This window comes from Lacerta agilis, chromosome 2 (assembly GCF_009819535.1).
Source record: "Lacerta agilis isolate rLacAgi1 chromosome 2, rLacAgi1.pri, whole genome shotgun sequence".
Lineage (NCBI taxonomy): Eukaryota > Metazoa > Chordata > Lepidosauria > Squamata > Lacertidae > Lacerta > Lacerta agilis.
The window spans coordinates 30,052,948-30,078,444 of record NC_046313.1 but is presented as its reverse complement, the minus strand read 5'-3'; the positions used below and the strand labels follow the sequence as shown (position 1 = coordinate 30,078,444).

Below are 25,497 nucleotides of genomic sequence, written 5' to 3'. Positions count from 1 at the left end.
ACTGGCAAGGAATTTTCTCCTTCTCCTTCTCCTTTTAAAGTATTGTACAGCACCTAGTCATTTTAGGCTTTTTATAAATAAAATGTGATGACATTAATTTTTTTCATTGCAGTTCTGTATTTTGCAGGGCTTTCTCTTAAGATTTTACATAACATTCTTGCATTTTTTGTGGTAGTTTTAAAAAAAGAGATTTTGTAACCCATCATGAGCCCCCGCGAGAGAGAAACCTTGGTAATTAACTCACTCTAAATACTAGTTCTTTAGCCTTTAAAAAAATAAATCAGATTTTATATTTAATTTTGAAGCTGAATTTCCTTGGGGAAATTCAGCCACAAGGCGTTTTGCTCTGAATAATCTGAGATAGATTTGGAAAGCAAAAAGTCATGTGATGCATGCTCCATAATGCACACTCCTATGCTCAGTGGCATATTAGATGCTGAACTGTTGGTTGCAATGGATGGAGTCCAGCTTGGTTAATGGATATTTTGGATGTCTACCCCAACCCAACTCTTTCTGAAAATCATATTGGTTCTGATCCAGCTCTGGGGTTGCAGCAAGATGCTTCACATGTGAATTAGCAGCCCTATGTGTATCAAAAGGTAGAATCCAGTCAATTCTGTGGGACCTGGATGAACATTGCAATGCAGATGGTTTTGTTCACCCACACCTGCATCATTTGTATTTTGTATTTTACACACAGATGGATACATTTTGCTTGATCAGGAGGATTATTTCCCTGTCGCTGTATTTGTTTTTACTGTGAAGCACAAACAATCCCGAACCTCCAAAGTTTGGAATACTGTAGTTCATGATTCCAAATGGGTCTCACTCTCCCTATCTCTTTTTCCAAAGAGATGGCTTTAATTGCAACACAAAACTTCTGTTGCAAATGGCCCACCAGGTCAACAGATGCGTCAGTTGTTACAGAATGGCAGGATAAGGTAGGGCTGCCCATTTTACTGAACCTGGTTGTAGTTTGCAACTCGGAGAGGTTGAGGCAGCCACTTGGTTTGCAGCTATCTAACTCTGCAGCTTTAAAAGATGCAACCAGCTACTGGTATTCTGGTTGCTCAGCCACTATAATTTATTACTGGCTGGGAGTTGTTCCCTGTAGGGCATCAGACCCAGGGGCCAAATGTAGGCCTCCAGACTTTTCTGTCTGCCTCTCAAAACTCCTCTAGGCCACACTTCTCAGTGGCCCTTCCCCCCTTCATACATTGGATTTATATGAGAGGAAGAAAGTCTGTCTCTGTAGGTAAATGAATATTCTGATTTGCATGTATTGATTTACTGGTCAAAGCCTTTATCTGCCCCACCTGCAATAAAACATGTCTGTCCCGTTTGCAGGTTTGACTTTACCCCTGAAGGTGCACTCTTCCATAATCTCCCGAGACAGACGGATGCCAACAAACCTATTGGCTAAAATGAACTGGTCAACAGCCCTAATGCATATCTCATTGCCTTTTTTTCCAGATCAACCTGAAGAATCAGCATCTTTTTAACTGATTGCACCAAGGTTTTGATTCTCTTTCTGGGTTCCAATCCAGCCATTCCTTTCTGCAAGCTGAGATCTTCCTCCAGGGCTCAACCATGACTACTTCTGCCTTGCGCCGCCAGGTGAAAAACATTGTGCACAATTACTCTGAGGCAGAGATCAAGGTGCGTGAGGCCACCTCCAATGACCCCTGGGGCCCCCCGAGCTCCTTGATGTCCGAGATTGCAGACCTGACCTTCAACACCGTGGCATTTGCCGAGGTCATGGGCATGATCTGGAGGCGGCTGAACGACAGTGGCAAGAACTGGCGCCATGTCTACAAGGCGCTGACTCTTCTGGACTACCTCATCAAAACTGGCTCAGAGAAGGTGGCTCACCAGTGCCGGGAGAACCTGTACACCATCCAGACCTTAAAGGAGTTCCAGTACATAGACCGCGATGGCAAGGACCAGGGCATCAATGTCCGGGAAAAGGTAAAGCAAGTGATGGGCTTGCTGAAGGATGAGGAGAGACTGAAACAGGAGAGAGCCTATGCCCTGAAAACCAAAGAGCGGATGTCCCTCGAAGGCATGGGGATTAGCAGCAGCAACAGCCAGCAGCTTGCCTATGGGCGGCGGGCATCACAGTACGGAGAAGACTACGGCAGGTCAAGAGAGTCTCCGTCCTCCTTTAACTGTGAGTAGGACAGTGTGACATGGGTGAGCTGCCTTGTCTCTGGTGCATCAAGATTTGTTGCTGCATTTCTGACCACCACCTTTGCCAGTGGAGCAGTCTGGATGAATGACTTTTATCTTTTGTGAATCATCTTGGTTTCCCAGGTGTAGAGTTGTTGGGGCACCTGGCTACGTGGGTGGAGCAGAATGTGTGCTACACATTCTGGGGAAGGTATTCTACATTTCCCCCTATGATCAAATAAGGAAAGTTGGCAGGACCATTCCTGCCATTCCTTAGTATTGCGGTTGGGAAGTAAAGGGCAGCTGGGTGGAATGGCTAAGGGACCATGGAGAGATACCATGAGCTGTGCAGAGTGCAGAAATCCTTCTTAACATTTCTGCCTTCAGAATCTCTGGAAGCTCCGCCCCCCCCCCGGCGCTTTCAAAGTTCGAAGCAGAACCTTTATGCATATTTTTCAGATTCTCCCCCTCTAGCTGTGAAGATAGAACTTGGGAGAAGTTGCAGGGAGAAATAGGTTTAGGTGGAAGATTGTAAGTCCTGTGTTACGATGCCTGCTGTAGGCAGTGCAGGGACATTTACACTACAACAGGGATTGGCAACCTGTGGCTTTAGTTCTATTACAGCTCCCTTCATCCCTGACTATCGGCTGTGTTGTCTGGGGCTGATGGGAGTCAGAGCCCAACAACACCCAAAGGGCAGATTCCCCACAAAGGTTCTGAAAAAGGAAATTCTCCTATGGAAATGACATGCAATGCACAGGCAGATAATCAAGTCGCACGGTAGTGCTAAATGGTAATTGGCCTCAGATTTTAAAAGCGTGCACCTTACACATATGCTATCACCACACATTACAATCTACAAATGGGTTTCGTGTTAACTCCTACAAAGAAGTACCTTTGATTTAAGAATTTTGTGAAGGGGTCTTTGGGGACCAATCTACACAATAGATTTCCACCTTGGCATTACCTATGCCTCAGTGGACTGAGATTGAAATTCATATCACTGCAGCAACAGGGTGACCAGTCTCTTGATGCAGGTAGGGCAAAGTATAAGAATAAGATTGGGGTGATTGTTGCCTCTGTGTATTAAGCCCTGGGCATGAAGAACCAGCTATATGAAGCTGTTTCTAGGGTCCTCTGTTCTGTATGTAGAACCTGAAGCTCTCCAGATGTTGATGGATTACAAGTCCCATCACTCCCAACCATTGGCTGTGCTGGCTGAGGTTGATGGGAACTGGAGTCCAAACACACCTGAAGGGGAACAGGTACCCAATCCTTGGAGGCCACCAACCTTTTGGCCTCCACATTTCTGCCCACATTATTTTTCAGCCCAGCACAGTTAACTGATATGCAAACAAGCTATTCAGACAGGTGAATTGGAATTAAAGCAGGTGCTAATGTGATTTTTTTTAAAAAAAATACAGGAGGATATGTTTATCTTGGAGGATTCCAGTTCTTGGAATTTTTGCTAGCTCGTTGCTGTTACAACTTCAACTTTAGAGTCAAAACTTTAGTTTTCAAAGGATATGTCTACGTTGCAAAGCAGAAGTCAAAAATTAAAGAATCCAAGAACTCTGGCCAGGCGGGAGATCAATTTTAAAGTCTTCAAACAGTTTTATTAATATAGAAGCAAATTCCAGTCGAAATAAATCCCAGGACAAGGCCCTGTTTCGCTAATTCTTCCTCAGCTAGATTTTCAAGGTCAAGGTGTACCAATTCTCTGTATTCTTTGAAGACTTTAAAATTGATCTCCCGCCTGGCTAGAGTTCTTGGATTCTTTAATTTTTGACTTCTACGATGCAAAGCAAGAACCCCTCGTTCAGTGGAGCTTCCTGTCAGTTCAATTGCCATTGGATTGCCATCTAAGGGTGTGATTTTATTCCTGTTTATCTGGGAATAAGCCCCATTCAACATAGTGGGATTTACAAGGTAGGATTCTGCTATGTCTATAATATTATTATCTATATAGATGATGATGATGATAATAATAATAATAATAATAGCTCAACAACTTTGGCTTCCTAAAAAAAGCTCAACAACTTTGGCTCCAATGACAATGGGTAAATCACTGCCAGTTTTTTTCATACTGTGAGTAGATCGCAGTCTCTTGGGAGTTGGACAGCCCTGATATAAATTAATCTTTTGACTTCACTGTGCATGAGAGAAAGTGACACACACACACACACACACACACACGGCTGGGAGAGACACCTGCCTGAAACTCTGGAGAGCTGCTGCCTGGCAGTGAGCCTGACTCAGGAACGTAGTGTCATATTCCCATTGGTGGAGCCCGCACAAGGACTTCCACAAGCCCTCTCTCTTCTTCTCCCCCACAAATTAGCTCCGGGGGGCAGGGGGCGGTCAAGAGAACCTGCAGGAAGTGCATAGAGGGAGAAGAGGGGAGATTGTTCCACCAGACAAGCAGAAATTCTTGTATCTCCTTAGTTGCAATGTTGAATTCCTCCTACTGGAACCTGGTCGCTGTCATGGTACATCAGGGATCCTTAGTATGGGCAGCCAGCAACATACTTTTGCTCTTCTTGTCATCCTCAAGAAGGATGATGCTGTGGAAACACAAAAGGTACCTTCAAGTTCCTAAAGCAGAATGCAATTGCGCACAAAAGGGCTCCTCTTCCTCGGGCTCTTCCCATTGCCCCTCATACGAACATGAGTATGAAAAGCTGCCTTGTGCTCAGTCAATCCATTGGTCCACACTGACTGGCACCGACTCATAGAATTGTAGAAGTGTAGAGTTGGAAGGGGCCCTCAGGAACATCTTGTCCAACCCCTTGTAATACAAGAATATGCAGTCGTCCCATACGGGGATTGAACCTGCAACCTTGGCATTATTGGCACCATGCTCTAACCCACTGAGCTATCCAGTCACCAGGGTTTCAGACAGGATGTGTCTTCCAGCCCTACCTGGATATGCCAGGGACTGAACCTGGACCCTTCTGTGTGCAATACAGATGCTCCATTACTGAGGTATAACCTTTCCCCTGAACCAGCAGTCTAATAACTTGGACCTGCAGTCTAAAATCACGAACTTAATCTGCAAAAGGAGGGGAGGGTGGTAGAATGGGAAAGGTCATTTGTTGCAAAACCCAGGCAAATGTCAGATTCTGGAACAGCTATGGACCATATTCAGCAGCCCCCAGCTGGGCTCCATCCCATTTGCAGCATTAATTCATCTCGTTCTTGTCCCTCAGCCTCTTCCTCATCACCTCGGTTCAATTCTGACCTGGAGCAGGCAAGGCCACAGACGACTGGAGAGGAGGAGCTCCAGCTCCAGCTTGCCCTGGCCATGAGTCGAGAAGAAGCAGAGAAGGTAATGTTTTGGCTTCCTTCTAGGTGTTGTTTTAAACCAGTGGTTTAATTAAGGGGTGAAGTAGCTGGGTCTGGACTCCCAACATGCATCATCACTGACCAGTTGGCTGGGGCTGATGGCAGTTAGAGCTCAGCAACATCTCCAGGGCCACATTCCCCCAGCCTCTAAATCAGTGAAAAACTATCAGTAAGAAAGGCATGTTAGAGATTTGTGGATGCTTCCCACTGCTGCAAGTGTGGATCTCATCTCTTATTGGCTGCTCCATGTAAGCCTCATCAGCTCATGACATCATGATGGGGATTTATTGCTTTGTTGATTTAGCATTCTTATACTGCGGACACATATTCACCTTTCAACGGTAGACTCGAGTGTGCATTAAATCAGGAAGATAAAGATATTACAGACGAAGCGGCAGCCTGTACCTTCCATCTTCCCTTCTTCATGATGAAGGTCCTTTAAGGTTCATATTTAATGAAAATAAAAGGACTAGGACTCCAATCCTATGTGCACTTGTTTTGAGAGTCAGTCCCGTTGATCTCAGCTGGACTTCCTTTTGAGTTGTTTTGTGTAGCTTGCACTGCATTTTGGAGCTTTGTTTGTGTGGTCTGGGAGCAACGCACCTGACACGGAAAGGAATGGCTATTACAATGGGTCAGTGCTTCATGGATTGCAGCAGTGATCTTATATGTAGGATTCTCTCACTTAGGCTTTTTATGTTTTTAACTGTGCCTGCTGTTTTTTTCATGGCAGCTATCAACAGCCAGCTATTTCTCTTAGGCATTGTAAGTGGCAGAGACAGAACATAGCCCAGTGTGAACTATGTAGGTCTTTTGGGTGCTAGTTGAGGCTCAATGTATCATTTAGCTGCTGCAGGAGTGCCTCCCACGTGGCACTTCTGCATACTTCACACGGGAAGGGAATGCACACTTCCTTTTCATTGTGTTTTGTGCTCTGCAATATGGAGGTTCAACAAAGGACTTCACTCACCACCATGCAGCTAAATCAAATGTTGCACTTTCACATTCGGTTTCCAGAGCTTCTCCTGGTGCCAACTCCTCTTGCCTCTGCAATCCATCTGTGCAAGTTCTCCTTTGGACGTTAGAAAGAAGCACAGAGAGCCAGTGTGGTGTAGTGGTTGAGAGCGGTAGACTCGTAATCTGGGGAACCGGGTTCGCGTCTCCGCTCCTCCACATGCAGCTGCTGGGTGACCTTGGGCTAGTCACACTTCTCTGAAGTCTCTCAGCCCCACTCACCTCACAGAGTGTTTGTTGTGGGGGAGGAAGGGAAAGGAGAATGTTAGCTGCTTTGAGACTCCTTCGGGTAGTGATAAAGCGGGATATCAAATCCAAACTCTTCTTCTGACAGAGAAGCGATCTGCCATTTTGACTGGTGGCGCTTCTTAAGCTCTGAATCCGCTCTTTTGGTTTTGCTTAATTTAAAATGACTTTCACCATTGCAGTCCAGCGACCTAGTCCCTTTGTATGCTTTCCATGAACAGCCTTCATATCAGCTGATCTGCTTCTCCCTTTCGAGGTAGCCCAAGCATTTGTTTACATGCACCAAACACAAGATTAGCTCTGAGAGCCTTTCTTATGTCAAGTGACACGAGTAGTGACATTGGAGAAGCATGAAGGTGGCAAGGGAAAGACTGCCTTAGTCTTGAAATGTTGACTGAAGGGGCTGAGATCCCCCACTTTAACAGCTTACATGCTCCTCTCAAGCTTTGACTGAAAGTATCTCACCAGCATATTCTTGTGAAGACCTGTTTCCTTGAACGAATACATAAGCTATATACAGTAGCGCTCCTGTCTTTACCACACACGTTGCTAAATCCAGCTCACATCCTAGTCTCTTGGGGAGCCTAATTATCACTTCTCCATTGGGCACACTTTGATTATTTTGCTTCATGTGCAAAAATGTCCATGGCCAGCTTTAGATATTCTTCTTGTAACAATAATCTTCATCTTAGCCATGCTAAGATGTAACAATAACTCATCATGGATATTGGATGTCGGCCCTGAGAAGTATCTTCATGGGAAACTTGGCTCAAGCCTTTAATCCGAGTCTACATTATTTTAAATGATGCCATCTCACAGAGTAATCGAGAACAGACCACCATCTACTGCATTTCATTTTAATAATAATAATATATTGCTCCCTGGGCTTGATGGATATATGGCCATTGTTTGCTTACTTAGAGGAATAGCTTGATAGCTAAGAGAAGCTCTAGGAGAAATCGGTCAATGTCAACATCACTTCTGTCAGTGTAGCTAGTTGAAAGGCTGGGGAACAGCTCCTGTGTCAACATGGCATTCTGGGAACAGGATTCCTAGAATTTCTGAGAGATAACTTTCAAAGGCAACCCCCCCCCACCCCAATATAGTCCTTCTGTTCCCATAGAAGAGTTCCACAGGTCTTTCGGAACTGATCTAATTTGGTGAGTGATTTGCCCAATTATCCATGAGCTTCATTGAGGAAAATGGAACCCAAGCCTTAGATCAAGGCATTAGCTGAGCAGGAGACCATCTCAGAGATGAGATTCAGAAATTAAAGAATTGGAGGGGGAATGCAAAATGGGAAGCAGCCCTTAAAGGTGTGAGATTTCCGAGGGCGAAGGGTGTCTGGTCTGGAGCAAGAGAACTCTCGGAATCTCAGCTCTCAGAATTTCCACCACTGCGAAGAAGCCAGGCAGGGGAGGAAAGGAAGGCTATATTTGTGTCCTTAACAAACTTGCACAGCCAAGTGGAAGTGACAGCATTCCCACCTACCTGAGCCATCCTCTGTCATGCAGAGTAATGTTCTTCCTCTGCTCCTGAAAGTAAGGATCTCCTTTTATGCTTGGATACACCAGATTCCATTTGTGCATTTCACAGAAGTGCCAACTAAACAGTCTCCTACCTTTCTAACTAAGGAGGCCTTGGGGCTTGCTACTGTGTGTTCCTTGATGAGTTATGGAGATGAAATTCAAAGATAGCAATGTATTGTCTTTTGCAATTCCCCTTCTTATTAACCTCCAGTGGGGGAGACACTTGTGTTGGTCTTTGTGATAACAACTCTAAACTTACTAGAGGGGGACTTAATTGATAGGCCACATCCCAGTCCATTCTGACACAACAACAACACAAATACAAATAATAATATCTCAAAGATTAATTCCTCTAAAACAAGAGTCCACCTTGGGGTAACAGTGCTGTCCTTCTTCCAGGCCAGTCAGTCAGTCCCTGCCCCAGTAGGGATCCAGGAGGAGGGAAAAACAGAATGGGTGGTGGGTCAGTGTGAGGGTGTGGCTAAAGTACCGGAAGAGCTGTAGTAACTATCAGGGCTTAATCCCTTTAACCTGGAAAAGGATGGCTAACCCTTCCATTCAGTGATGCAGCAAAATGACTAGGCCGCCCCACTGTATAATCATGAGGATGCAGTCATATCCTTCTAATTGTTTTAATTGTTAGGTGCAGAGTTGGAAAACAGGCCAGTGATACCTAATGGCAGCTATAACCCTTTGTTCTCTCCTACACAGCAATTTCTGTTTTCATACTGTGGATGACAAATGAAACTCAAACATGCACATTTAGCACGATGCATTCTATTATTATCCTGCCCCCTCCAAAGTAACTCACCTTTCCCTTTTCCTCCTTAGAGTAGACTCACCTTTGCTCTTTTCTTACATCCAGAAGCCCTCCTTTTGTTTCCCCAATACTTAGTTTGGGGACTGATTTACATTTGTTGGGAAACACAATTGTGCCGACACACATACTGATGAATTCTGTTCGCTGTAAGGTGTTTTCTTTACGTAAAAGCTCAGCTAACCTCTTATGCCTTGTATCTAGGGATTGGTTCACTCCCTGTTTTGTACATTATACTGGCAGAGCTGCATTTTGAATAGGTGCTGACTCTGTTGTGGCTCCCCAGCATTCTGCAGCCCCTGTGCCAGGGCTAGGGCTCAGGCCATCCTCATACTGATCTCATAATTTTTCATATCACCTGTTCCCACCACAACTTACCAGGCACCCTGCGATGGTGTTCGCATCAGTGTCAGGGCTCTGTAGCATTGTGGGTTGGATCACTGGACTGATGAAGAGTGGACTGAAGGCTTGTTCACACATCCCACTGAACACAGCTACAAGGTGCCTCTACACATGCACATGTGTTTGTGTGAAAGTGTGTGCGCTTGTTGATCTGTACAGCTCACACATAGGTTGAATGTTACATGCAGGTTATTGCACAAGTGCAAAGCTCAACTGCTTGTGTACACAGGTGGTACACTTGTTGAACGCTGTGTGCGAACACCCTTGAGAAGTCCTGTACTAAATTGCATTATTATTGTGTGCTTCACCTGGAGTTAAGCCAAGGTTCTGTTCCTGCCAGCTAATGTCCCTCCTGTAAAGCTAGACTGTTTCATAGTTGGTGAAGGATTTAAAGGGTTCCACCCCCACCCCCACCCCAACAAAACAGACAAGCAAACACATCATTTTTAGTATCCCTGCCTTCACTACCTGTGCTTACCATTCAATAATGAGCCCAAGTTAGCTGCCAGCTGGCAAGTTAGCTACGAGCTGTCTATCAGTTGGCGGTATGCTAGAATGACTGCCTAGGGGCGATCATGTTAGGCACGGGCATTCAGAGAGCTTAAAGTTAGCACATGACTGCATTGTGCTTCTCCACAAGTAACTAGTTTGGACTTGTCGCTTTTGTATCACCTGTATTGGGTAGGCATTTCTCAGTAGTTAAAGGCTGAAACAGCTCAGCTGTGTGTGATGAAGGAGTTTTCATGGAAACAAAATAGGGTGGGGTGGTTGGGAGTGCAGGATTCTAGACAGTAAAGAAAAACCGCAAGGTGGGATAGCACATTCACCTCCTGCATTGTCCAGTTCCTGTACTTTACTGCATTATTAGCTTTGTGATCATGTTTCTTTATTGCAACATAAGCATCCCCTTATTTGAAGGTGCTACTAAAAGAACTCCCTGGCATATTCATCTGGAGGATTGTTTCTTGTAAATATGCCAGCATAACTAAATCCTTTATTTTAAACATTTCTGAAATAAGAGCATTGCTTATCTTTGCAACATTCACCTTGCGACGACCGATTACGTAGCAGCTTGGCTATATAAGAGTTTTCTGCGAAGGGCAATAGCTCAGTGACAAGAGTTCTGTTTTGCATGCAGAAAATCCCTGGTTCAATCCCCGGCATCTCCAGATGGGGCCGAGAGAGATTCCCCACCTGAAATCCTGGAGGGCCACTGCCGGCCAGTGTAGACACTAATGAGCTAGATGGGCAGATTTTCTGACACAATATAAAACAGCTTCCTATGTTCCTGAGTAAAATTCCTGTGTGAAGGCATTTCCATATGTATCGTGGAGGAAGCAGCTGTTGCCTGGCTTAGGGGTGTTAGGTCCACTATGGGAAACAGTGCATTGAAGATCTAGAAGAGGTAATTCAATATCTGGCAGATGCAGAAAATGTCTAAAAGTACTGAGCAGTTTTTGTATGATCTTTCATTCATTCAAATTTGGGTCTCCCTAATCTACAATTAAATGCTCCATGTTCTCTGACAGCTTTACCAGGGTCAAAAAGACCCAGCCCATACTTGATGGCCTTTCAACTCTCCGCCCCCCCCCCCCTCAAATGCTCAGGTTTTGGAGAGTGGCAGGAAAATTCCGCTTCCCATTCAAAACTTGCATCCAATACCACAGTATATTCATGTCCCATCTTGATTTGTGCATTCTACTTCTGGGTGTTTTTTTTAAATAGGAGAATTAGTATCTTAAAATAAACAGCAGGCTTAGCAGTACATCACTTGAATATAGCAAGTGACATATTATGCAGTGCCTCAGTTTTCCCCGGGTCCCTTATTCTTGCTTTGTCCATCACAATTATCATTATTTAAATCAGAATGGGAAACAATTACATATGCAAAAGTAGTAATTTTGGAATGCAGAAATATCCACATTCTGAGTTCTCTATGTATTTAGCAATGTTTAAAGAAGGCCTGTTTAAATCTCTGCGCAACTCTGGAGTCATTTTAAAAAGTCACCAAATCTTCCCCTGCAACACCTTGCTAAATAGGAAAAAGAGCAACATTCATCAGGAACGAGGAACCCCAGTTATGTACAGTATGCAGGGTTGCAACGTGAAAAGCTCACCGAGTTCCTTGAAACATTCTGTGCTGGGCCAACAATGAAACAATACATTAAGGAACACATGACCAAGGACAGTCTCTTCCCCAATGGCAGTGATTCTGGTATGGTCACAGCCCAAGTCAAAAGAAAGGAAATGACTGATGGTTTTGTTCGGTGAAGGAACATCTAGGTCAGCTAGCGCTGGGATCTTGTTTTTTTCCCTTTTTAGCTACTATTTGTGTTTGCGTAGGAGTTGCCAGGGGCAGATATCAGACAGTTTCTTCAGCAAGGTTTGGAACACAATGGCTGACATATGCAGCTCAGTAGACATCCTTGCTTGCACCATAATGCTGGTTGGCTGAATTGGCGGGATATGCCTTTCTGTGGAGACCTGTATCCTTACCTGGAACCACCTTTTCCCACACTCAGCTAGAACCAGAGTGGAGCCAAAGGCAATAAGTTCTGTGAAGCATTTGGCAAATTAAAAGCATGAGATCAATGATTGCTGCTTGTAACAGTCTTTCTTGAGGCAGCGTTAACGATGGTGCCTGAAAGGGCTATGTCTCTGCAAGCAATGGTCATGACTGTTGTTTGTATTGCCACAAAAGTGTGATTGTGCTTTCCCCCCATTATTAGGGTAAAAAAGCAGCCCTCCCTGCTGGTGCCACCGTCTGTTTGCTTGCTGATCAGCCTCCTTGTAGGGAACTGGGTTTTGGAACGACACTTGATAAGCTTCAGCCCAAAGAAAGGACAGAAGGGTCATAGCAGCCAGCAAGGCAAGCTCTCAGGTTACATTACCTTCGGAAGCCAGCCAGCTTGCTAAAAGTCCAAACAAAAACCAAAGCTGTAGGCAGGCACCAGGGTTAAAAAAAGAAGAAATCTGTAGAAAGTCATTGGGTGCAACATGACAAGCTGTTGGTGCATTATTGTTAATTAGAGATTGAGATCTTGGTGTTACAGGTTTGTGCAAGGATACTGGGATGGTTTTCTTATATGTAGGTGTTTGCACTTGAGTGGTCTAGTAGGGCAAAGGAAAGCTTTCTGGCTTTGTGGGAAATGCACAGAAACTTCGCTGCTGCCATGGCAGTGCTCCTTCAGAAACAACCATCCATTGATGAACACATGTAATGTGGGAATGGTGAACCTGTGGACTTAAGAGATGTTGTTGTTGGACTCCAGCTTCCATCAACCTCAGCCAGCACTGCCTATGGTCAGGGATGATGGGAGTTGTAGCCTAGCAAAACCTAGAGGACCACTTGTTCCGCATCCCGGCCACAGAACCATCAGTAGCCCACTGCGACTTCTTTGCGAAACATTTTGCAGATAAACTTGAGTCACATCTGCCATGACTTGGATGTCACATTGAGCTCAGTGTCTGTATTGGTTGCCAGTTCTGCCACTCCTACTCAAGGTTGATCGGATGAGCTTCAGTTGATTTCACTTGAAGAGGCAGATGAGGTACTGAGACATTTCTGGGACAGAAGCAGAACATGGGTTGTAGCCAACGCGGCTGTTCTGCTCATACAACAGGATTTCCCTTTCCTTTTCTTCCCCCTGCATCCCTGACCCAGGCACAGTCAAGATGTGCTCCAGAGAGTTAGGGGACCCTCTGGAGCAGAATTCTGGGGCATACAGAGGAGGAGGAGATGAGGAAGAAGTTCTGTTTCATGAGCAAGGCACAGCAGGCTGAGCACTGAATACAACCCTATGTCTCTTCAGTTATTGACCTTCCTGGCAGAAGGTGACCAGCTATGGAAGGCCGGCCAGTCTGAATGACAGAAGAGTGGATACTGCTTTTAGGGTTGCTGGCTCAAATGAGGAAATGATTCATCTTCTGCTGGGAAGCAGAGGGAAAACCCCCCAATAGACCTGGCTGACCTTGGGTAACTGTAGGCCAGTCTTTAACCTTTACCTATTGTAAAGTACTCTGGACAATTTTAATCAAAGGGTAGTGTAGAAATATTTTACAAATTAAAAGGAACTCCTGCCATTTCTGGGCAAGGATTTGAGAGATTGGTATCTGGAGAACTTGGTTGAAATGCCTGTTGGCTGAGGAAATGCCAGTCCTTGATTAGGATCACACACATTCATAAGGTTCATAGTTTGAGGATGCTCTCAGATTCTCAGGTGGTGGCCATGAATCAGAGTGCCAGCTCTAGTTAGTTTACCAGCTGCACCTCCTATGACTGAAATATAGAAACCTAGCTACTATCATTCATGTCCTGGTGACGGTTGCGTTTATTTAGTTACTGTTTTATGGATTTATTTGGATGCTTGCATTTTTAATGTTTGGGCAGCAGCTGCTTTTTTTGCTGAGAGGTGGTCTAGCAGTATTGTAAGCAAGCCATGTGTAAAATATATGGGTGTGGGTGGAAAGAAATAGAAGCAAGGGTTGGAGGGGAGGGACTGCACACTTTGTGAAAGAATAGGCATTAAAGATTTGTGGGATGAGTAGCTAAATGGGCAAAACTAGTTGAACAGTTGCATGGCTGGATTCAAAGCCATCTTGCTCTTTGATTATAAAGGGGAACGGGGGGCGGGTTTAGAAGGTTGTGACCCAGAAATGAATGACTGAATACAAAGCCCTGGTTCAGGAACAAACTTTTACCCCATTCTCCTTCATTGTCAGCAGCCACTTCCTCCAGTCTCCAGCACAGATGAAGACTTGCAATTACAGATAGCGCTTACCCTGAGCAAACAGGAGCATGAGAAGGTATCCCAAACCCAGGTGGTGAAAGGGCACTTTTAACTTTCCTCTTCTTGAATTCATGCCTCTTTTAAGTGGGAAAGCTTTTGGCCTAAGCTTGGTGGCTCCTTCCTGAGACAATGCTGCTATCTCCAGAAGAGTCTAGAAATTCTGTACATCTTGTTCCTTTTGCCACAGGCCTCAGAGTTGGTATTTCCAGAAAATGTCCATGCGTAAAACAATGAGGTTTCAGGTCCTCATGGATCTGAAAGAAATCTTGACTCGCATAGGAGATAGTTTCAGAGACTTGGGAACTCAAGACTGGGTATCTCTGGATAACTCTGATCAGTTGTGGAAATTTGTCAAAACCCAACGTTTGAAAACCAGTCCAAGGATGGTGAAATTGCCTCTTTTCACATTGATAATGAAACACCAAACAGAATCCAAAGCATATCTACTTGAAAATAAGCCCAATGGAACTTGTTTCCAAGTAAGTATATGTAAAATTGCAACTGGCCCTTGGACACAAAACCTGCTCATTTTTCTTTTTGAGATGAGAATTCTAGACCCCCCCTCCAATTCCTACCTCACCCCCAGCTATGTCCGCTTCTTTCTGCCTTCTGGGTCTTTTCTGGCTGGTATTTTTTTTTTAAATGTAACTTACAAAGTTTCTAAAAACTAACTGTTCCTAACAGAGAACAGTTTAACGTGGGGTATAGAAGTATGGAAATGGAAAGTGCAGTTGTCAGGCTTAACTAAATGATGGCCATGACCAGTATGAAATAATCTTTCATTTTTCTTGTATTCAGCTCATACCCCGTTGGCTGTTCATTTTGATTACAGGAAGTGAGGGCATGGCAAGGAGAAAACTCACTACTGCAGAGGGCATTGGAAGAGAGTCACCAGGATGTGGAAGAAGACGAAGAAAAGACCAAGAAAAGTCAGGTAGGAGACATCAGCTGCTTGGTTCTATTGTGGTGGACATACATAAATACTTGCTTTGGCGTGTGCCAATTTGTACTCCACCTGTGCTAGCCCCACTGATCTCCCTGAAGTATCTATGGTGGCTTCTGCTTCAGATGGAATTGCAGATTGGTAATCCTGGGGCTGAAGTTCTTCCAACTCACTGCTGGTTACAGAGTGAGAATTTATCCTGAGAGTTGCCCTTACGATTAACAGTGAAACTGAAGAAAACTGGTCAGTTGCTCATACTCCCATTTGCTCTGGAGCCAAGTCCACTGGGTGGTTTTCATTCATCTATTTATTGCTGTCATGGTCCGGTCTACGGGTGAACAAAGTCCCAGCAGAGGACGTCGGGACCGGGGGCAAGATGGCGAGGTGGGAGCAGGAATGCAAGTCCAGAAACCAGGGGTCCGAGGGTCAGGAAGCAGAAGGCACGACGTCAAAGGTCTGGGGGTTGAGAAGCAAGGAGTCACAAAGCCGAGGGTTGAGAAGCAAGGAGTCCAGAAGCCAAGGTCCGGGGATCAGGAATCAGGACACCAGACGCAGCAAGGCAGGAAGCGTGTTGCTGTGGCAAAAAGCCGAAGGGAAATGCTGACCTTATATCCCTTCCCGGCTCTTGCCACCAGGTGCAGTGAGTTACCAAGCAGCCTCACCTATGTGAACAGAACAAACTTAGGGAGGCCCCAGTTCTGCGAAGCCCTGCTGGTCACAGGGCCTGGCTCCTGCACACACTCCTGACAATTGCACATAGATCCTGCTACACTCAGAAGAGCTTACATGAGGTACCAATGCTGCTTCCATGCATTGGTGTTAGCTCTAACAGTCCAACAGCATCAAGCAATTAAGGGACCATTCACACACTCATAGCATAGCCTGGGATCTTGTGTAGAAATTTACTTTCTGAAGCTCTTAAGGAAGGGAGAAATTGCAACACCATGCCTCGGGAGAGTGGAGGGAAGCCCTCTGGTTTTTGATTGCTTCCAAACCTGTACAGTCTTGGTGCAGTTTGAAGCACACGCGTTCTTGGGATCACTAGGTCCTAATACATTTTAACCCTTTGTATCTTTCCAGTCTTCCGTGCTGGAGCTGGCAGACATTTTTGGACCGGCACCGATCACTTCTACCCACACTTCAGCTGACCCATGGGATATTCCAGGTGGGGGCAACAATCGATCTGTTGAGGTTTGGAATCATGATGCAGCCTTCTCTCCTCCAGCTCTGTCCTTGTCTACTTCTTGGGAGCATAACAGTAAGGATCTTTGCAGGCTCTTTCTTCTTTCTCCATCCCACTCACACACCTCTCCCATTCCATCCATTCTTTCAGCCAGCTTGGGCAAATGTTAACCCATTGTTTGCTATGGTTCTGCTTTGGGCTGCAGCGTTTAGTTGACTAATCCATTTGCTTAAATCAGGGATAGGGAACCTGTTGCCTTCCAAATGATGCTGTTGGACTCTTAACTCCCATTAGCCCCAGCCAGCATGGCGAATGGGAGCTGGAGTCCAACAACATCATTCGTTGGGCAACAGATTCCCCATTGTTGGCTTCAGTGTATTATTATTATTATGGATGAAGAAGGTGCCCTGGTTACTGGAGGGGGAAGCAGATTTTTCTCTTTAAACATGTTTATTATTACAAAAGTACCTACAAGCAGGTGCCATCTTGGAAGAAGGGACTTCCTCTCCTGCCTCCACCTTGTTTCTCACGCTCGAGATGTTTTTTCTACAGTAGTTCCTTTTGGGTCATATATGTGCATCATCTAAAAATGTTCCCCACTCTTCAAAACACGTTGATGTGCAAACTTGTGCAAGCTTAATGCATTAATTCTCATGCAATTGATCAACTAAGATTTCTTTAATCAAGTAACATCTCTAATGCTGCACCCATTCATCTGCTTCTAGCTTCATCAATACTAGCTCTTTAATTTATTTATTCCTTATTCATTTTCCCCGTCCACATCCTGACTACATTTTGTTTCCTTGTGACACTCCTCCCCCCCCCCTCCAGATACCAAGTCCACCGTGGAATCGACAGGAACATCCTGGGGTCCCACGACAGACCCTTGGGTGCCCTTATCTTCAGGGGATCCTCTAAGTAAGACAGCATGTTCTACCAATCAAGGCTCTCCAGGGCCTTGGAACCTTCCTCATGCCTCTTCCTCCTCTGCTTCCTCTTCTGATCCATGGGGGGTCAAATCCCTGCCTTCGAGTGTCTCTTCTTCGGACCCCTGGGGAAAGTCCTCACCCCCTGCACTAGTTTCTGCAGGCACTACTTCTGCTGCTGACCCTTGGGGGGGCACTGTGGAGAAGTCTTCCACGTCTGGTAAGAGAAGCTCATTTTCACTTGTAGTCCTCAATGCCACCTAATCTGTAGAATTGTCTGGTTTCCCATTCCTTCCTTCAAAACTGCCAGCCGCAATTTACCTACTCCCTTGCTTTATGTGAGCCATATCATGTGCTGTTTTATCTGCTCAGCTAGGGTGAGAAGCAGTTCTCTCCAGGCGAGTACATGCCAGGTTGTGCATGTATCTCTTTCATCTATTGACATGAGAGAGTTCCATGTGCAGCTTCACGTAGCATCAGCAGCAGGACCACCTCTTCCCCACTGCTGCTGCTGCTGCTTGGCTCCCAATTCCAAGCAACAAACTGGTGATGGAGGGAGAGGATAAGCACATCCCCGGCCACCACTTTTCTAGAGCTCCCAAAGGGAATGCCTGTGGGAACTCTTTTCCCTGTTCTTGGTTTCCGTTGGGAAGGACAACGTTGGGGATTTATTGTTACCCCTGCTTTCCCCAAACTCCTAAATCAGCAGTGGTGCTGAGATGGGGTGGACAGAGCCAGTCCTACTCCTTCAAAAGGGGGGGTGGGCCCAACTCATTTAGCTCCCCCTCCCCTAAGCTTTCTTTCTGTTTTCAACTCCTCCATAGGCAGTGCTGCTTTTGACTTGTTTGCAAAACTACCTGAACATATGGATCAGCCAGAACACGACAGTTCTGGGAAATCCAACAGCCCTGTAGGTAAGTGAAAGGGACAGGTCCTCCATATGCATTTTCAGGCATAATTTTGATGGCTGCCATGGAGGTAAATTTCACACGTACTACTCATCTTCTCCCACTGCTTTTGTTTTCATGGTATGCATCTTGCTGGAAAATAAGTCCATGGCTTTGCCCTTGCTTACACCTATCATGTATTGACGATTAGTTCTAGCCTTAGAACTCCAGAGCAGCTTCCCCCAACCTGGTGCCCTCCAGATGTGTTGGACTACCATTCCCATAATCCCTGATTATTGGCCACAGGGCCTGGGATTGATTGGAATTGTAGCCCGAAAATCTGGATGGCACAAGGTTGGGGAAAGCTGCTCATTGGCAGTGAGTAGGACTAGAGATGGCCTTTCAGATGGTGCCTTCCAGCTCTACGCTTTTGATGGGGGCTGATGCCAATGTAACATCGGGAGCTCCTAAAATGGATTTTTAAAAAAATGTCCATGTGCAAAGGTTATATTAGAATGCATTACCCACAAAAGGTTTCTAGCAGTAATCCCAATTTGCAATAAAGTTTGGGGGGGGGGAAACGCCTTAGTGAAGAAGCTTTAAAGTGGGACTTGAACGATGAGACAGCAACAAATGTGTGTTAAAGGAAGGCACCGCTGAGCATTAGGACAATTATGTAAGCAATGCTTTATACTTTGAACAATGACACATCCACAGCAGCAATGCTTGTTGTTATGGGAAGCAGCTCTCCAGGGGCATTTAGGCACCTATCTTTACCTATTCTGGAAATTAAGTTCCTTTTAACTGGAGATTGAACTAGTAGGTTGTACACCTGCCGATGTAAGTCACACACACCCCTCTCCTAAAGATGTACAGGAGTGCATCTTTGAAAATGGTGGAATCCTAAGTATAAAGGATTGTGGCAGAAATGCAGCGTGAAATAGATTCCATGTCCAATGTGCTAGTTTTAGCCTTTTTCAAGCCCTAAATGGTTTCATGAATCTGGTGCCTCCCCCAGATGTTGTTGGGCTACAACTCCTGTTATTCCTGACCATTGGCTATGGTGGTTGGCTGGAGCTGATGAGAGTGGTAGTCCAAAAGATCTCAAGACCACCGACTTGGGGAAGGCTGACTTAGGGGATTCCTCCTCCCGCAGGAGCCTGCTTGGCCCTTCTCAGGCCCTTCTCCAAATGTTGTCATCATCATCTGGTGCCTCACCTTTGGGATACCTTCTCGAGAGATTTGCCTGGTGCCATCCTCCTCCTCTTTTTGATGTCAAGTTAACACCTTTGTATTTGCCCAGTCCTTGTAGTTCTATTAGAATGCATATGAATTTCTGAGATGGAGTTCTATTGTTGCTCTGGCCCAGATTCAACTAAGCAGGCATGCTAGCGGAAGCTAATGCAAGGGCTCCCACTAGGGCAATAGGGCTTCCCCATCTCCTCTCCTCACAACTCCCCCAAATCCATTCAGGAGGTTAAGGAGAACCTGTGCAGGAGGAGGAGAGGGGTCATTCTGTTTGGGAAACAGAAATGTTTGCATTGACAGAATGATCAGAAGCACACCATTGAGTTACTCCATTTGCTTTCTGTTTTTGTGCTTCCACTGTAGTGATTTTTTATTATATCTATCAAGCTGTTGTTTTCATTCATTTCATCTGTTTATCATTAGCCACTCTGAGAACTTCATCTGAAGATGAGCCAATACAGTACATCTAAGAAAGGACTGAATAATTAATAAATTAAATGAGAACCCAGCAGGAAATGTGGAGCAAACCATGGAGTATCTCAGTGATAAGGAACAGAAATAACACATTCTCCCTCTCTCTGTTATTGTTGGTAGATGTGGACCTGTTTGGTGACCTTATTCCAAGCACGAAAGAGAATGGAGTCAAGAATAAGGACGTTTTTGATATTGCAGGTTTAGGAGACTCTCTTCCTGAATCAAAGAGGGAGAAGAAAGACAGCAAAACGCCAGAGGCCTTTCTTGGCCCAAATGCCTCTTCTCTGGTTAATCTGGACTCCTTGGTCACAGCCCCTCAGAACCTGATGTCTCGTAATCCATTTCTGGCAGGTAGGCCTTATAGGCAGAATAGATCCATCGGCAATTCTGTCCCACAGTTTTGCCCAGAGTTTTGTAATGCGGCTGGCCCTACCATTAGGCCAACTGGGGTGGCAGCTGCCTCAGTCAGCAAATGGGAGGTGGTGTTCATGTGATGGACAGAACCGTGTGTGTCACATGGGCTGCACCACACTCCTGGAGCTAGCCCACTGACCTCAGGTGCAGTGGAAGATGCTTTCTTATTGCCAGTTTAATCAGTTTGGTCAGTGTCTATATGTGGAACGGGGGGGGGGGGCTTGGCTCAGTCCTATTTTGTGCCCACATTTGATTGCACTCAGCCTAGCACATTAGTTCCCTATTGTACATTCTGCTCTCTAACGCCTGCCACACAGAGCTGCTCACTTTCTTCCTCACTTTCTCTTTCTACTGGGCCCATTTCTTCACTGAAACCAGTCCTTCTCAGAAATTTCAGACTTGTTCTAAACTAGGAATGTTGATATTTGCCAGTTGCCATGATTGGTGCTCAGGCCTTCTCTGCTTTTGACTCCAAAACTTGGAACTCAAAATATGTGGCAAAATGGGAACCCTCAACAACACATTTCCACACTTTCCTTATTTAACATTAGTGTGTTTGGGTTACATGGTTGTAGATACTGCCATATTTGTGTGCATTTTTTTTTTAAACAGGGAGGGGAGCTTCACTTCCTTGGCCTCTGACCTTTGGAATGTTGTGCTGATGGCTTCTCTCCCTCCCTCTCCTTCTTCCAGGTCTCAGCACACCTTCTCCCACCAACCCATTCAACGTCATGGACCAGCCCAAACCAACTCTCAACCAGATGCGGACCAGCTCCCCAGTGCCCACCATAGCTATGGGGATGACCATGAACTCCATGACCTACAGTGCTTCACTCCCTCTCCCACTCAGCAGCATCCCACCAGCGATGGCCCTCCCGGCCTCCATGAGTGCCTTCCCTCAGACTGGAGCAGGGCCTTTCCCAGAGCTACCTGGCAACTTGCCTCAACCTCTCCTACCACTGTCTGGCTCAGGTCCCCCGCCACTACCTTCTCAAGGCGGTATGAACCCTTTCCTCTGAGAAGACTCTTGTTGGTGTCATGCAAACTGTTCTCTTGCTCCTTCCCCAGCTGCTATGGAAAACCTCCCATGCAAAATGGCTTTGTGGGCACATTAGTTTTGATGGGGTGTGGGGGGAAACGTCTCCCTGGAAACTCTTCTCTAGTTTCTGCCTAAGCCAAAGAGATTCATAAGCAAGAATCTCCTTGCTGGTGGCCTATAGAAGAACCAACCGCTCCATCACGTTGAACATTGCCTGGAGTCTGCTGCCTCTGATGGAGAACTGGGACATCCCTGCCACTAGCTGGCCTTGTTTTGATGGGTACCCAGGAGATGGGAGGTCTTTTAAGAAGGGCTTGAGTTTTCAAGGGTCTTCATTCTCTAGTGCTTTTATGTTGGTACACACAGAGGCTAGGATAAAATAAAAATTAACTCATGGAAGATTGTCCCTTCAGAGGGAAGGGAATCAAATTGTTTCGTAACCTGCATGGAAAACACAAAAATGTTTTGCCAAGGCTTGCAGTGGCACTGCGTGCATGACAGTCTCACTTCTGGAAATCAGGATAGGTCAGCAAGTATAGCACTGTTATACATTAGAGGAGGAAATCCAATTTCTTTTTCCAGAGTCACTTTCACTGGGTCCCTTAATGAAGGGCAGTCTCTTTCTCAGTTGCTCTTGTCCTCCAGTTACACAATGGCGAAAAAAATACATATATTCAGAAGTCTGCAACTAGAAAACCTTCCAGACTGTAAAAATAAACAGCAGCAGCAGCAGCAGCAAGACCAACTGCATACGCATTCTTCATTCTGCTTACAATTTTTGGAGCAAAGTTGCTACGTTTCGAGACTGGTTATGGGAAGGAGGTATAACAGCATCAAGAACAACAGCCTTGAAGTCTGGAAGTCTGGCCAACCTCTTCTGGCTTCTAATTCTTGAGTAGCAAATTTGCCCAAATAACTAGCCAGGCTAGAAACTTGCCTAGTAAAAAAAAAAATGCCCCTGAACTCGGATGCTCAGGATTCTGAAGCAGCATTACACTTTGCACTAGAAGAGCACAATTCTCAGTCTCACTCTTGTTTCTGCCCAGATGTTTCCCCATTCCGAATCTGATGTCTCTGCCACTTGCGTTTCTGCCTCCTTTGGTCCAAATGACTTTTTCCTTTGACCTCTCACTAATCATTTGAGGAATCGAGTTTCTCCTTTGTTATCATCATGGACAACCCCTTAGTTACATGCTTGATCACAGACTTTTGTTGTTGTCCCCAGCGCCTACCTCTCAAGCCCCAAACTCAAAAACATGGCATACCTGTGGCTGAGGGGCACTCCACAAAGTGCAGATTCCGCAGTGGAAAAGGGTGCTTGAATGAACTTTGCGAAACTCGCGAGGAAGTTCTGGACTGCTCTAATGGAGGCAAATGATGGAGGTCATTGTTTGAATATGATGTCGGGAATCCTGACTCCGTGATGATAAAACTTTATTATTGTGCTTGATGGCCTTGGAACATTTCATTTTGGGGCTTAAACTTGCTTTAAAAACTTGAGAGAGAGAGAGAAAATGTATCAATAGGTGCGTTATCTTCAATTCAGCCAACCTCTCCTTCCAAGCTGGAATGGCAGAGACAGAGTGTATGTAAGCATGAAGTTAAATCCCAGTTACCAACTGTGTCTTAATCTAGGATTTCAGCATGCCAATACAAGATTCATCTGCAGGACAAGATGTTTGTGGAGCACTGATCCAGCTAGAATAAGCTTGAGGTGGGATGTGAATAGGGGCCAGGCATGGAGAGCATTGTGGTACAATCATTGAAGTTTTGTTGCCTATGCTTAAGTACCGCCACAGCAATCACCATACCAATACAACTTTTCTGGCTATAATGGAACATAAAGAGGGAGGAGGGAAATAAGAAGTCAATAAAAAGTTCAAATATGCTTGAGGTTTCACACTTCATAATGGATTTCTTTTCTGTGTTAAATCGCCTTCCTTCTCTTTGGGTTTGATCAAAGGGGTCTCAACTAAGGTTGCACACTTCTGAAGGAAAAGAGTGGCTTGTGGGGAGGAGGTGTCCTGCTGTCTTTTAATAGCCCAACTATTTACTTCTTTTATGCCTGCACACTGCCTCTATTGGCAGCTGCTTCAGTTACATCTTTGTTTTAAAACTAGGGTTTCTTCTTTCCAGCTATACAGCCCACTCAATTCAGAGCGAAAGCTCTTTGGTCTCAGTATAAATGGACAATTGCCATGACATGACATCACCATTCAAATATGGTTATGTGACAACAGTACAAAGACAATTCAGAGTGTCAGCAATGTTCCTTGCTCTCACTCTCAACAGGCAAACATTTTCCCACCTGCATGCAACACCTTGTGAGCTTTGCTGACTATTCACTGTTGGAGAGAGCATGATGATGCAGTAGCTGGACCTCCAAGCTGTTTTGAAATGCCTTGATGGTGCAAATGTCCTTATGCTAATTAATAACTTGAATCCATGATGCACCATGTTATCAAAAACAGGAAGATTTTTGAGCTCCTTGAGCAGTCTTCTTCAGCAACCTGTGTTGACAAACAAGCTTGTAGTCAAGTGGAGCCTTTGTCTTTTGCTAAGTGCAGGAAGTTGAGTCCTTTCCAAGTTGAAATGAATGAAAGCTGCTAACACAAGTTCAAAACAAATCAGCATACCTCTTGTTTGCCATGTTAAGGCAACAAGCTAGACGTGTGCTGATTTGTTTTGAATTGCTTTTGAGTGGCCTGGGTTTCTGCAGCCCATGCTAAAAAGAGTAATATTCAGCACTGGTCTGTAGTTCCCCTTGAGATGAATGTAATGGAAAATTCACCGATGTTCTTGCTGGCAAATTAAAACCATTTACAGTCTTGCATGGCTGCATTCCCAAGGCATTTGTTTATTACTTGCCAGCACAGGTAATGAGAGGGCACCACCTAGATCTTCCCCTGGGCAACAATTAACATGCTCTAACACTCTTTGGTTTAAAAGCAATCTCAAAAACAGGATTCTCTTTAATGCCTGCTACAGTTATTTCATTTACATTGGGTCAGGAAGACACAGGTTGCTTCCATGCTAGGGCCCATTAGCATGGCCTTCTATATTGCTTCATTAGGATGTCCTGGTTAGCAAAAGAACACTGCAATGTTAATTAAAAGTTACCTACTTGTAGCTTCTAGTCATTTTATTGTTTGTTCAGATTGTTGTAGGAGAACATTAGTGATGAAACGCAAAATAAAATAAAACACAGATTGGCATTAATGGTAATTAAGGGGTATCAGCAATCCTGCTGCTGTGCTTAACAAGATGCAACAACACAGGCATAAGTTTCAAGCAAGCTTTTAATTACAAGCACAGGAGCCCAAAAAAGTTTCACTACAACTTTGGCTGTCCACACTGGACAGGTTTGCACTACAATGGCATTTTGATGCAAAATGCCCCTCACCCCAATCACCCTTAATCAGATCAAGTATGCCTCTGGATACCAGTTGCTGCAACTCACAAGTGTGGAGTGCTGCTCTGATCTTTCTCTTAACTTATTTTGGAAGGGCACAAATGCAGCGATTAAAATAAAATAATCTCTTAGCTCAGTCACAAGAGAAGTCCTTTCTGTTTGACTCCAGCTATTGAACTTTGTAATGTTTCCTAAGGAACTTGGTTTAAATAATAGGTTTTGATGAACCCATTACACAGCATTGAAACGTCTACATGTGTCACTGTATGCCACGAGGTATGTATGCTATGCTAGTAGAAAGGTATCTCATCTTTTCTAAGGGCATTATTATAGCAATGTACTGTAGTCTAGATTTGCATTGGAAATGTTTGCTGTAAAGTAAACAGAGTGATAACCAGGGACAAAACAGGGATGGGGAGCCTGTGGCACTTCAAATGTTGTTGGACTACAGTTCCCATCAACACCAGCCAGCATGGCCAATGGTCAGGGACAATAGACATTGTAGTCCAACATCATCTCGTGGGCCACAGGTTCCCCCCACCCCCTGCTCTAAGGGCAAGATAAACCTAGTTAAAATGCAGAGTTGTTGGAAGGTTCATAAGGATATCACAAATCACTGCTGCAAGAGGCTTAGAAATGAAGGTTGAGAAAGGAATGGG

General features: G+C 45.0%; 1 protein-coding gene across 7 annotated transcripts in view; it reads left to right on the top strand.

Annotated features, from left to right (window-relative positions):
* EPN3 (epsin 3) overlaps window positions 1–23,331 on the top strand; it is a 32,242-nt gene extending 8,911 nt beyond the window's left edge. For 2 of the 7 annotated variants that reach the window (XM_033139215.1, XM_033139217.1), the window contains exons 2-10: window positions 1,474–2,170; window positions 5,379–5,497; window positions 14,245–14,328; window positions 15,145–15,246; window positions 16,336–16,513; window positions 17,270–17,584; window positions 18,189–18,278; window positions 20,094–20,324; window positions 21,081–23,331. In XM_033139215.1, coding sequence (XP_032995106.1) covers window positions 1,591–2,170; window positions 5,379–5,497; window positions 14,245–14,328; window positions 15,145–15,246; window positions 16,336–16,513; window positions 17,270–17,584; window positions 18,189–18,278; window positions 20,094–20,324; window positions 21,081–21,406 — 2,025 coding nt within the window. In that variant the 5' untranslated portion in view covers window positions 1,474–1,590 and the 3' untranslated portion in view covers window positions 21,407–23,331. The remainder of the gene's footprint in view (window positions 1–1,473; window positions 2,171–5,378; window positions 5,498–14,244; window positions 14,329–15,144; window positions 15,247–16,335; window positions 16,514–17,269; window positions 17,585–18,188; window positions 18,279–20,093; window positions 20,325–21,080) is intronic. The other 5 variants (XM_033139218.1, XM_033139222.1, XM_033139219.1 and 2 more) reach the window with 5 other exon arrangements.
* Window positions 23,332–25,497: the final 2,166 nt, after the last annotated feature.